The sequence below is a fragment of the Phlebotomus argentipes genome, unplaced genomic scaffold (genome assembly GCF_947086385.1).
Source record: "Phlebotomus argentipes unplaced genomic scaffold, Phlebotomus argentipes genome assembly contig_15, whole genome shotgun sequence".
Lineage (NCBI taxonomy): Eukaryota > Metazoa > Arthropoda > Insecta > Diptera > Psychodidae > Phlebotomus > Phlebotomus argentipes.
The window spans coordinates 18,853,020-18,867,573 of NW_026776181.1; the positions used below are offsets into that span (position 1 = coordinate 18,853,020).

At 39.0% G+C, this 14,554-nt stretch overlaps 1 protein-coding gene across 1 annotated transcript; it reads right to left on the bottom strand.

The window, feature by feature from the left end:
• Nucleotides 1-1,218: 1,218 nt before the first annotated feature.
• Nucleotides 1,219-14,316, bottom strand: LOC132262543 (fibrous sheath CABYR-binding protein-like; the record flags this gene model as incomplete). The annotated part of the gene is made up of 4 exons (XM_059761822.1): nt 1,219-2,976; nt 3,046-3,108; nt 3,952-5,340; nt 13,882-14,316. Coding segments are annotated over 4 exons (1,977 nt in total), but the record flags the coding sequence as incomplete, so codon positions are not given.
• Nucleotides 14,317-14,554: the final 238 nt, after the last annotated feature.

The following is a 14,554-nucleotide window of genomic DNA, read 5'->3' on the forward strand; positions in this document are numbered from 1 at the left end:
AAATTATGCTAAAGTTGAGCGAAAGTGCAATTTTAGTGGAAAAAAAATCATAAAATATGTATGAAAATGTGAATTTTAATCTTGTCAGTCAAATTTCAGTTAGTTTTTGGTATGATTTTAGTCTTGTTACAAACAATCCATGAATTGTGAAATCCTAGGAAAGTGTTAAGGATTTTTCATACAATTTGTAAAAATGTTGTACAGATTAAAGCCACAATATCTTCCCCTTGGCGCCGCCTTTCCACCTCGTGTGAGTTTGCCAGCTGGAAAAGAGCGGCAGGAAATATTGTAAGCATAAAATTCAGAGGGAGGGAAAAACTGCCAGTGATTTCTTTCAAACGAAAACCGTCACTTAGCCGAGACACACTCTCTCTTAAGAGATTTTCTGCTAAATTAAAAGACTGCGGGGGAAATATTTTTGAATATATTTATATATTTTATGCAAGACAATCGTATAATTCAAAAATCCATTTACCTATCACATATGTAATGTATTTTATATGTAATTCCTTTTCTTCAATTGTGTTTATTTTGCAATTAAATTATAAAAATCTTACAATAATTTCAACTGTTCACGTATTTCAAAAAATGTTCTCATTTATATCCTACAATATGCAGATTTATCCTTCATAGCGAATAAAAAGGACACAATAGAAACTGTGTTTTATTAGTTATTGCAGAAACTACAATTATAGCGAAGTTTTTTTTGCGTGACAATCTTTTTCGTATAGCTTTTTTCCATTCATATCATCCATCAAATTGTGCCATTTTCAATGCGAAAAAAAGGAAAAGAAATTTGATGGAAAAAAAAACATAAGAATTGAACAACAGAAATTATGGAATAAAGTAAGAGTAAAGTGAACGAAAAAAAAGGACATTGTCACGTTATTTTCTATGATATTTCGTAATATATTTATTTTTTTTAATACAGTACGCGCTATTCTAATTCAATTAATCTTCTTCTTCCCTCTTTCGTCTCTCAAAATGTGATGGCTCATGTTAATTTGATTATTTTTGATTACTCTTCTAATACATTGTTTCCTTTTCTCTTATCTTCTGCATCCACACTAGTGCTTTCCTCCTCTCTCTCTCTCTCTCTCTCGTCCTTGTAATATTTTCAATATATAGTCAAGAAATATCTAAATTACACGAAGAATTACAGCTACGCAAGTTTTGAAAATCAAGATACTTCTAAACTTATTTTCTTACACGGTTTTCAAATTAGACACCTTTTCTCGTCACGTCGTTTTTTTTTACACGTTGCTTTATTTTTATGAACTAAACGAAGGATAATTTGTATATAAATTCAGCAGAAATTGGGCGATGGGAATATTTCTCTCTCTCTCTCTCTCACTTAATAATTTGGTGCTTTTTTCTCATCATAATTTTTTAAATATCGTTGTTGGGTTTTCTGGTTAAGAGACAAAATTCGTCTTCTCTTCTTTTCGGCGTCTTTTCGCTTCACTCCGCGTTTTTCTTCCCTCATTTTTTTTTCTTTCTTTTGGCAAAAATCGTGAATACATGTTGGACCCATTTAACCACAATTTTCATCAGTTCGCTTTCTTGTCAATTGATTTGGTTTTCCATGCTTTTTTCCACCCCTAAAAATTCTTACTTTCTTCATATTCAATGCATTAAACACGAACAACACAAAAAATGCCAAGCAAAATTATACTTTCTCAATCAAATTTATCGTCCTTTTTCCATTCTTTCTTTCTTGTCACCAGAAAACAACAAATCAAAACGCCAAAGACAAAGCAAAAACAATTTAGAGAGAAGAAATGAAAGAAAAAACAGAGAAAAAATGTTGAAAGGAGAGAGAAAAGAAACACAAATTAAAGTACTTTTTTATTCTCTCATTTAATCAAAGAAAAATAGCTAAAAATGTGAAATTTTATAAGGAGACTCTCAATTTCGCCCCTTTCGCACATCCTTAATTACTCCCTTTTTCTTTCCTCTCTACATTCTCACGCGACTCTGCCTTAAACAACCTCAAAGGTAGCTTCAAAAGAGACGGCAAATTAATACAAAAAAAATGCTTATCGAGGAGACAGAAATTCATCCTGTTTCATGAGTATTCCTACATTTTTTTTTCTTTTTCCTTCAATAACTCCCTTCGCAGCCCCCAAAATGTCCATCCTAAGTTCAGCAATAGCAGATATATCAGTTTATCTCACTTGTAGCTCGTGATATCCTTTATTTCTACCATGGGATTACATTGACAATTAGTGAAAATTTTTTTTTACCAACTACAGTATTTTTTTTTATACAAATATTATCAAAAAAGAAAAATTGATTCGATCGAAAAATTGTTCTTTGAGCTTCGATTTGCGCATCCTCAACTTTTTCTCTCACTCTTTTTCTCTTTCACTTCTACAAAAAATTGTGTATGGAAAAAACATGTTTGCATGTTGAAAAGTGTTTCGTATCAAAAAGTTTCTTCTTTTTTCATTCTATATATTCATCAAATATCATTTCTTTTTGTTGTTGTATAATAAGAAAAGTGTCTGTAGAAAATGGGTAGATTTTCGCCCTCTTTTTCCCCTGAAAAAAATTCTCCCTTTTCTTTTCATCATCAAAAATGATCCTAAATTGACCGTGATTTTCATTTGATCGTCGTAGAAAAATTTCTTTCCCTCATTTTTCTATATATATGCATTCATTTTGAGGGTGTTTTTTTCGTTTCAATATTTTCTTTCATTAACAATTAGCAAGTTTATATTAAAATAATTACAGACGAAAAATTTCATTCATTCTCCTCTTTTTCTTCCTCTTCTTCTCCTTTTCTAAAGTGCAATATTTCTCGCAATGGATGATCGATCAAAATGTCAGGATGTTTTCTAAGTGTGTTCTTCTCTCGTTCCAGCAATTCTTTCCCTCTCTCTCTTATTCCACCTTGACAGCATCGGCAGCTGGAGGCGTTTGGGCCGCAGCAGCGGCCTTCTCAGCTGGAGCAGCAGGCGACTCTGGAATTTCCTGCAAGAAAGGAAGATTTTCAGTCAAATCAGACTCTCTCAAATTATTGCCACTCTTCCTCACACTCACTTTCTTCTCCTCCGAGTGTCCATTCTCCGCCGGCGTCACTTCAGCCACTGGAGCCGCATCAGACTGCAAAAGTCAGCAAAAGCGCCAGATTAATACGCATTGCCAAAGAATTTCAACCACCTTTTATCAAGAGACAGACAAATCGCAATCAAAGACATGTTTTTGTCAAATAATCCCAAATTGTCTGTCCTGTTTCAATCTCAAAAAAAACCCCATAAATTCAAAAACCAAATTATATTAAAGTGATTAGGCACAAAACTAAGTAAATACTGGATAAATTAAGCTCAACTAATAGGAATTATTAATATTGATAAAAAGGGACTAAAAAGAAGCGCATGAAAGTGGGAAAAAGCAGGTCAGGTATATAAAAGAAAGAGAGAAAAAAACCTGTGAAGCATTTTTGGAGAGGATTATTTGTTTGGGGAAGAATTTTTCTAGGACAATTTCCAGAGAGAATCTCTTGATCACAAACACAGCTTTCTTTTCGCCCTCTAAACTTTGTTACTTGTTTGTTTTTTGCTTTTCAGGCGCATTTGACGAACATTCACAGGACAAATATATATGGATTAATAACAGAATGAGGCGATTTTTTTCCGTGGAAAACTTCTACCGCAAAGGGTTAATTGAACACACACAAACACAGCGTGGATTTCATCGAACACAATCGTGTCCTGGCTAAGCGGACACAACAAGAGAGACAGAGAGAGAGAGAGCGAGAGAGAAAGAGAGAGAGAAACTCTATCAAGGACACACTGATCGATTAATGGGGACACTTTTCTAAAGCGGGCCTTTTTCTCTCTCTGGCTTTTCACTCTTCATCTTCATCTTCTTCTTCTTCAGCCCCTGGACATTTTGTGTGTGGTTTTTTTTGATTTTGGTTTTGGTTTTTTTGTGTGTGAAATTCACCTTCACTTGTTGCTCAGCATGCCCATTGACCTTCTCATCAGTCACAGGAGCAGCAGCGGGAGTTGTTGTGGCCTGATCGGCTGGCGGAATGCTTTGGGACTCTTCGGCGGTGACTTTCTTCTCCTCCTCCTCCTTGGGCGGCGGCGGCGGCAGCTCCTCGGCCGCCACTTCCGTCTTCACATCGCCAGAAGACACCACTGGCGACTCTGGCGGCGGCAGTGGCAAACTCGCTTCGCTGGGCGTGAGAGAGGAAGGCGGCGACGGCAGAGTTTCTAGGCTATTCTGCGGCAAAGGCGACGAAGCGTCCGCCGAGAGTTCTTCCTGGACAGACGTTGGGGCCGATTCGGCAGCCTCGGCGGCCGGCGGAGGAGGCGGGAGAGACTGCTCTGTGGTGGCCGCCTCGTTCACTTTGTCAATCAGGGCGATCGTCTCGGCGATCGCTTCCTGCTTCGGCTCGGCTGGCACCTCGGACGGAGCTGGAGTGGCTTCGGGAGCAACAGGAGCGACTTCAGGAGCAACTTCAGGAGCAACTTCAGGAGTGGGAACGGGAGCCGCCTCTGTGGCAGTGACAGGGGCAGTTTCGGCAGCTGGAGCGGGAGTCTCAGTCGCTGCCGCGACTGGAGCCTCCTCAGGCGTGGGAACTGGAGCTGGAGCCGCTTCCACAGCAGCAGGAGTTTCAGCCACCGGGGCGGCAACTTCTGGGACAGGAACAACTGGGACTTCTTCCGACACTGGAGCCGGAGCTGGAGCTGCAGTTTCGGGAGCGGGAGCAGGAGCTTCTGTGGGTTTCGCCTCCTCCACTGGAGCAGCCGCCGGTGCCTGAACCTCCGCCTGGGCCTCCGGAGCCTTCACCTCGGCCTCCTGTGGCGCCGCGGACTGACCTACGACCTCAGCGGAACCATCATTCGCAACGGGAGCAGCGGGTGTAGTGGCAACTGGGATAACAGGAGTTTCGGACTCTGTCGCCGTGGACATTGCACTCTCAGCGAACACCATCACCTTAGAGGGTGGCGGAATAGTGGGAAGTGGAGGAGGAGCGCCCTCACCAGCCTCGACAGTTTGTTCTGACACCTCTTCGGGCTTCTTTACCTCTTCGGCCGCGGCCGGCGGAGCGGCCACCTCGGGAGCAGCCTCCACTTTGGGCGCCTCAGCCTCTGTGGTGACCTCAGGAGTCGCCTCGACCTTCGCCTCCACGGCGGCGACGACCGGCTCCTCAGCCTTCGCAGCTGCCGCTGGCTCGCCATTCTGCACCGGAGCAGGAGCAGCAGCAGCAGGAACGGCGGGCTCCTCCTTCTTCTCCTCCACGGGCGCCTGTGCTGACGGCTCTGCTGCCTTCACTTCCTCCTTCTTGGGCGCCTCCGCGGCCGGAGCAACAACCTCTTCAGTCGCCTGCAATTGAGCAAAATGAGAAGAAGCGCGTGAGTCTGTGCGCACGAGCTGAGAAATCAGATCTTCCTCTTAAGAGAAGAAGTAAAAAAAAATCACAGGAAGCTCATCTCGTACACGCGATTATCAACCTACACAAGAATGTTCTATTTATTGCTGTGGCGAAAAAAATTATTGTGCGTCCTTCTCTAGTCATTTTTTCAAAAATAGCCCAACTTTTGTAGCAAATTTTTGCCAACAGAAAACAACTTTCTTAGTCACAACTCTCACGGCGGCTGTGATTGAAATATTTGCAAATTTTCCGCAATCTTCACAAGCAAAGAAAAAATATAAATCAGAGAGAGACGAAGAAAAGTGCTTTTTAGCCAAAATATCGCGATTTTCGCGCATCAGAAAAAATAACGCAAAATGACTAATTGCTGGCAAAAGGATAATATAAATTCTGACAAATTAATGCATTAATATGGCATTTTGACACCACATTTGGCTCCTCATCAAATTGTGTGAATGATTTGTAATAAAATTAGCAACTTTGTGACACACTTTTTTCTGCATTAATTGTGAATCACTTTCGTTGAAAATCTCACTCTCAAGACACAATAAACAACACACCTTTTGATCCATTCTAAAGTACTTCAAGACTCTGCGATATAATCTCCAGAAAAAATCCACTTTTTCTACCAAAAAAAAATCACACCGTCGAAGGGATCACAGTTAAATCCCTATTTTTTAATTCCTCACAGGAAATTTTCACAGAGGAAAAGAAGATCAAAGCCAATTACACACTCCTTTAATTCATACAACACAAGAAGAAATATGATCGGAAGATTAAGAGATGATCTCGATGCTCGCGCAAATCCACAAAGACTGAAGAGTTGCACTTGGAATCGATTGAATTTATACCAAGAGAGAGACTCTGATCTTGTGTGGTTTCTTGGCTATGCGAAATAACACTTTTCACGTCTACGTCGCAGAAATTTTCATCAATACTCCATCCTTTTCCCTCTCCCTCTCTCTCTTTTTTTCTTCATCATCGTCTCCTTCCTCACAACACCACACAACACATAATCTGACGACATTCCCGCACAACAAATGATCTTTTAATCTCTCTCTCTCTCTTCTTCTCAACGCGCGCACACATGTTTTAATCTCATTTTTCCACCTCACCACCGCCAAGCCAGAATCATCAGACCAATTGCAGAAACTCTCCTCCACTTACAATTGTTGCCTCTTGTCTCTCGTCTGTCCTGTCAATTTCTTCTTCTCTTCCCGCGTATCATTTTTCTCACAAGCACGAAGACACTTTTCTGCATCAAATTTCCATCTTTTCACCCAACCTTCACCTTCATCATGACACACAAAATCCGCTACAATTCACACGACACATTCGAAGAGTTTCTGGAGCAGAAATATCCACCCTTCCTTCCTCAACAGCATTTTTTTTTTTTTGGATATTTGATCTGGGCGTCAGCACAGAAAAATGTGACAAAGAAGTTGATTATTTGGAAAGAAAGCAGTGGAAAAGTCACATTATTATTAATATCCATTAAGCCGAAGATTGCGCGCACCAGACGTGAATGAAAGAGAGAGAAAAAGCGGAAATAGAAAAGCCAGATAACTTCACTGAAAGCAACACTGCTGCAGAGTTATTTCCGGAATCTTCCATCCAATATATCTACTACAAAACCACAGTGAAGAGCCAAAATCTTGAGACTAAGCGCGAATGTAGAAAATACTTCTCTTTCCATGCTTCTTCTTCCTCTACGCTCAAAACCACTGTAAATCCTGCAGAATTTCAGTTTTATCAGTTGACATTTTCAGGCCTTGAGTGAAGAAGCCACAAAACAATTGGAATGATGACGACGATATTTCTGTTTCTCATGCACACAAAATACCATCCCATTGGCAAATTAGGAAGGAATAAAAGGCTCGATCAGAAGAGAGGGAGAGAAGAAGAACCTCTAAGAATAGCTCACACACATCATCATCATCATGATCATCATGATCATTTCAGACCAAACTCTGATCGCAAATGTACAATAAATTCAGGGTTGTTCGCAACACACGACACAAGCGCGCGCGCGTGAAAGAGAAGAAAGGACGAAAGGTATTTGCATTGGCAATTGCAGAGCGCCATAAATCGATCGCGAAGTCACCACCCAAATTGCCTTTACCATTTTCTAAATTGTCTTCTCTCTCTCGACAATTTCTATTTCAAGACACTTCATTCGACGCAATTTATGTACATATACATTATTCTTGTTGATCACAATACAACATCTTTGCGGCTTTAATGAGTGGATAAGAGTGTCTTGATTTTTATTATTGTCTCTCCAATTTTTTATAAGAGACTTTTGTAGCATTTAAATACTGTTAAAACATCGTCATCATAATGAGAACACAGACTTCTCTTATCCTGTTCTTCTGTTTATATTTTTCTCCCTCATCTTCGCGTGATCACTTCTTTCATCATCATTTCAACATTTTATGCTCTTATTTACTAAAGCCATAGAATTGCGCGCGGCTCAACTTCTGATGAAGCAAATCTACAATCCCAGAAGCGCCGCGCCTCAAGTGATCTTTTCTTGTTAAATACAATAATAATGATAATAATTGAGAAATTTTGGTCATCTGGTAGCGGCGTTTGAAGGAACGCGCGCGCTTCTTTCAGCGAATTTTCAGGGCCAACAAATCTTCACGAGGAGACTTTCGAGAGAGACAGAGAGAGAAAATCAGGGAATGTGCGACGACAGATCACGGCGCACAAATGAGAAGGTCATCATCAATGCTGCTTCCTTCTCCACCAACCCGTATTTTTTTCCTCATTTCCTCGCCTTCTTTTTATAAATATTGCGTGTCACTTTTAGGATAAAAATAAATCATAAAACTACAACACGCTGCGACTTATTTACACTTTCCCTCCACCATTTATTCTTTTTTTCATCTTCCATACGACACAATCTCATCTCATCGCTCTTTTGCAGAAATGTAGAACAGTGATTTGCCTTCAACTCTCCAATTCTTGTTCTAATAAAATTCCTTTAGTCACTCTTTCGCTCTTTCTCTCTCTCTCTCTTTTTCTGGGGAAAATTTGACACATTTCAGAAGAATTTCGAAGACAGAAAGTAGCAGAAAAAAAGCTTACATCTTCTTCTCAACTCAACTCAAACAATCAGGACACAAAGATAAAACGATGAAAAATAAATATTCGCCAAATAGGAAAAGACATTGGAAAAATGATTGAATTCTAAGCAATAATTCAATGTGTGATTATTTTAATTTGACGCTCACGAGGACATGAAATTCTGCAACCCAAGAAGCGCCCCGGATAACATTATAAACAAACAATCTCTGCGCAAAAGAGATTTTGCGATGCGAACGAAATAAAAATTAGATCAGAATGTCTCTCAAAGCGCATAACTTTTCTCATAAAGTCAAACTTATCAATTGCATCGCAAAAACACACCCTAAAATAAATCTTGCAGTCTAAAACTTCAGTTTTATTATTAATCCCCATTGATTAAAATTAATTCTCCCTAGAGAAGGATAAAATATGACTGTTTTAAACATGAAAAACCACAAGATTCACACCCTCTTCTTTTAGGCGACAAACAACAAATTCTCAGCCCCTCAAAAAGTGTTCATTTTGCACATGAAAATTACAATAATAATCATAATATAAATGACGAAACATATTTCAGTGTCAGAGACCAAGTGTGCGCGCCAGAGAGCATTCAGAGAGGAGGACAAGAAATCATATTTGGGATTGACTCTCTATCTTCTCAGCGCGCTCAAGCGCTCAGTGCGAGAGGGAGTGAAAATTTTAATAAATGGCCAGACGATAAATTAAAGCAAAATGTGAAACAATAAAGGATGTGGAGGAAGGAAATTCTTCACTCCTCTTCATCACCCATTCATGCAAAAAGGGTGGAGTTTTTCAGTCGCAAATCAGAGAGAGGGAAAGAGAGTGAGAGAAGGGCGAAAGAGTGGGTGGTTGTGGTGTACAAGACATGCAATTGCATGATGAATTGCCACTATTAAACACTGTGAGGATAAAAAATAATACTTTTGCAAGACAATTTCACATGAATCTTAAAGATTGTGGAATGTCAAAAAGATATTTGACATGTTCAAAACCTAAAAATCACTGAAAATAACCTCAAGACTTCTTTCTTTCAATTTTCACCCAATGCTAAATTACTCAATGGCACACACTGTGAAATATCCATCTGGAAGGAAAAACACTCTCGACAGAATTACTCTGCCAAAAAATAATAAATCAGCATTCAGTGTGAAAATATGATTGAATGAAGCATTTCCTCAAACATTTGTCCTGCACTTCTCACTCATTTCATTCAAGAGAATCCAGATGAGAAATCACTTGATCGTCAGCCAATTGGGAATTAAAATTCCACCCATTAATCGCGATGAGATGCCAAAATTTGTGTGAAAATTTCCACACGGCGAAACATGAAAAAAATACATAACTTTGGCTAGAAAATGTTTCTCACACCCTCAAATCATCATGTCCAACCTAACGAGAGACTCAAGAGCAATATCATAAATGCGTTTTCCTGATTTTCACACACACACACACAAACACACATAAATATCATGACGATGTGTGCCAAAAATAATTGACAAAATGACGCATTTTCACTCACATTAAAATCGCATGGAAAGTTCGACGCTGCGCTAGAATATTTCATATGAAAATTGTTAACAGAATTCCAATGGAAAAATTTCCTGGCAATTTGTCAAAGGCATCAAATAAAGTCTCTTTCCCACCTTGTGTGCGCACGCTTCGCAGACGACCAAAAATTTCAATCACAGGTGTTTTTTGGTTTTTATTCATTCTCCAATTTCTGCTGAGATTGTGCAAAAAAAAGTGTGGTCAGGAACAGGAATTAAAAAAAAAAAAAAACAATGGTTTAAAAAACGCTCAAAGAACATTACAAATTCACGTAATAAATAAAGATCAGAGAGAAGAAGAGAGAAAATTTACGGACATTGAGAAACTCTTTTTCGTCACTTTCACTGCATTAAGTGTGAAAAATTATATATATAATTCACAACTGTGAAAATTTACTGTTCAAGAGATTATTATTGTGTACATTTTCATCAAATCCCATCACAATTTTCATCGAGAAAACCGTATTTTTTCCCCTGAAAACAGTGAAACACTGAGGAAAAAAAGACCGAAGAAAAGATCCCAGAGATTTCACACGATTTCTAATTTTGCCTACATTGCGGAGTTTATATTTTCCCAATAAACAATGTGCTAATGGAAGTTGAGATAGGAAAATTCATGGTGATGATTTTCATTCTTGCCTTGTAAAAATCATACAAATTCATAGTTCAATATTTGATGATTGTGATTCTTTTTAACGAGGAAAATAAAAATTGATGCATTAGCACATTATTAGCCTGATTCTCGCCACTCTTTCGCGCCCCTCGTTTTGTTTTCGCAACAAATTCTCAAGGGAAATTGCTTTCATGATAAGAAAAACATCCCTCGTTCTGTATTTTCTCTCTTTCCCTTCTTTTGGGCGTTTTGTAGAATAGAAATTGTATTAACGCACTGCTGAATGCACACAAGACGATAGACACTTTTATTCTGCTGATTTTCCCCAAGGAAACACAATTCTCAATTCAGACAGAAATTACTTATCTTTCATGTGATTCTATCGTAAATAATTCAAACAATATTCACAGAAGATTTCTCTTTCAGTTAACAACAATATCTGTGAATTTTACGATAGAATATTTGAGATCAAAATCTCTTTTTAATATATAAATTCAGCAAAAATTTCTCTCCCCTCAAGTCAAGAACCCACCAAGACAATAAATCATAAAATCCCTCTGGAAGAAATATTTCTCGCTTTTTCTCTCTCTCTCTCTCTCTCCCTCTTTCACTCTCTTTCTAGCAGACTATCATGCAGGAGAACGGAAAAGTACCCGAGAAATGTTTTATGAAAAATAAATCCATTTAGACAGCGAGAGAGAAGAAAGAAAGAAAAAGGCTACAATTTGATCCTCATTTTATCTTCTTTTCCATTGACGCGCATATCAAAAAGCAGATGAAGTAATAAAAGAGGATGGAAAAAGGCTGATAATCCCAATAAGTTCCCTCAAAAGAAGAAATTCTTCGTCAACAAGTGGGAAATGAAATATCAGATAATTTTGCATTGAAAGGACCTTTCTTCAGTCGAGAGAAATTAAGACGGAAGTTAACATGAGTTGAGAAAAAGATCCTATTTTCACACCAATAAATATTTGTAATCCTTCCAGAACGACATAAACATAATTTAAGAGTGGATAAACTTCACACACACACACACATTCACACATTTCATGGGGATTTTCACCATTGTAAATCCTATTCAAATCAATTTCCCTTGATCCAATTTCAACCCCCCTTCAATGTTATTGCATTTTATACGATGGGCAAGGGAGAAAAGAAGATATAAAATCAAATGATGAAGAATAAAGTGATAAGAATCCTCTTGAATTTTCCCGTCAATATCCTTTTCACCTCCACAGTTTCTCTCTCTTCAGCGCTGTTGAGGAGAAATAAAACCCATCGAAAGACACGTTGAGAAGGTAAAAATCCCCAAACATGATCATTCGTACGCATAGTGAATGAGATTTTCTCCGTTAAAGTCACACAAATGTAACAAGAGCATGATTTCCCATCTATTGATTTCTATCTGTCTCTCTTTCCCCCTTTTTTTCCTTCTACACATTTTACACAACACAGAAAATCCTCATGTGAAATTGGAAGTGAAGAGAGGAAAATGTTTGCGCGCATTCTATATATTTTGTGGCATTGGAAGGACACAAAAAAATAGTCTGCAGCATCACTTTCAATTAAAAATCAATCGATATTCGCTCTCTCTCGCTCTCCCATTGGAAACCCCAATGCGAAATAATGTTGAGCATCTGGAATATATTCAATGAAAAGAGTGTTGCGACGCACCATAAAAAAAGTGCGAAAAAGCTTTTCAAATGACTGACATTTCACGATATTTAAAGTGTCACACCAATGAAGCAGTTATATCTTTAACATAGTAATAAAAAAGTGAAGATTAACAACCAATAAAAATGCCAAAAATGATGGTTAATTAACTTCCAAGTAGATCAACACATTCATCATCTCAGCAAATGTGACAGAGCGGAAGATTAATTATGTTGCGATGGTCCAGAAATAATAACAATCAAGAGTGCCGCACACACTTCACAATTGTCAGAGAGATATGGAAAATCCCATACAATTTTCACCCACAATTCAATTTAAATTGATTTCCACACGATACACCGGCCGGCGTCTTTTGTATTTCTCCCCTCTATAAAACCAACCACCAATTCTCCTCTACAGGAAAGGGGTTAAAAACACACCGATTGCCATTACGAGTGGGGAAATAAGCTGTGGAAAAAGCCATGCTTTCATGGCACATTTGCACACAAAACCCGCTGTCTTTTCCCAAATCGATATTTATTCACCCAAACACAAACACACACACACAATCATGCATTGCATTACAGCAATTTATGTATGTGTACTTTCTCCCTGACTATGCAATCAAACCATTAGAGGAGAGCGTCGACGTCTCCTCAGCGTCTGCTTGCGTCCAGTACATCGTTGTGCAGCGTCGAAACATCCCCCAAAATAATATACAGCCGCACAGGGTAGAATTCTGGCTCTCATTCGCACTCATAGACACCCAAATCCCGCCGGTTGCCTCGGTGACGTGCAATCGCAAATAAGGGGTGGCACTGCCCGCCCCCTGCTCATTCTCTCTCTCGTCTCTCCTCTCCTCCAGTCCAGCACTCGTGGTGAGTGTTCAATTTTCAAAATGCAGCAGCCGCATTACAATACACTCTTGCACACCATGCAATTTGTGCAATGTCACAATTGCATCCTCGACATGAGAGATAAGAAGGTTTTTTTCTTTCTTTGGGAAGTGATCGAAATGTGAAGTAGAATAGTTAAAATTTACCCAGTTGACATGTGTTTTGTGAAGCTAGAAGATTATGTGCATAAAACACTCCAATGAAACTTCCTTCCTTCATTCATTATGAATGCCATAGTCAGTGAATGCGTTTCAGCATAAATTTCATGAGACGCCAAAACAAAATTCTCCAACATTTCTTCTTCTTGTGTTAGAGTTTAGGAAATGCTGTTAAATATTCATTGAAACTCCAGACAAGAGCGCAAGAGGATCAATTTCACCCAATTAGAGTCACACACAACACACACAAACACATGAAGATTCTCTAGCAGAACAGCAGACAACAGCAAGTAAATTGAGATAGTAAAGAAGAAGAGTTATTGCTCTCTTTTCTCTCACTTTTCACAAACATTTTAGAAAATCATCCCTTTTCGCAGCAGCAGCAAATCAATTGCGACTTTCATCATCATATATATATAATATTGACACACCCAATAAAATGCACATGAAAAGAGCAAAATTGCTTGAGAAAATTGCGGATATTCCACACACTGTGTGCAATGGGAAAAGTTGTGAAATGCAATAAACTCACCTCTTCAGGGACCTTCTCACACTCAGTGCCATTGACCACAATTGGCGGTGATGCTGGAGACGCGACGACAGGAGCAGCAGCGGCGGCGGCACCTTCAGTGGCAGCAGCATCAGTTGGTGTCTCACCCTTTGCCACCGGCTTCTGTTTGTCCCTTTTACTGAACGAGAAGTTCCTCAGGGACCATTTCTTCTTCACTTTCTCCTTCTTCGGCTTCTTATTGCTGTCACCATTCTCAGCAGGTGGACTCGCCGGCTCTGACACTTTGCTCTCATTCAGCGTCACTTCGCCATCACCATTCTCCACACTCTTGTTCACCACCTTCTCCTCCTCATCGTGTGTCTCATCCTTGCCATTTTGCACTGTCTTGTCCTTCTCTGTTGTCAAATCCTTCTCATTTTCAGCATTGTCCGGCGACAGTTTCTTATCTTTGTCCTGTTAAGAGAGAAAGAAAAAGAAAGACAAATACATTAGCAACTGCTTCAAAACACAATAACAAACTTTATTATTATTATCATTTCCACCAGAGGAAGCATAATTATTCCTCTAATTGGCAAAGAAAGGACACTGTAATTGATTCTCTCTCGCTCTTTTCTTTTTCTCCTCATCGTAACTTTGCACTTTCATTTTTTCTTTGATGCTTGTTTATAATGAAACAAACAAGCATCACAGTGAG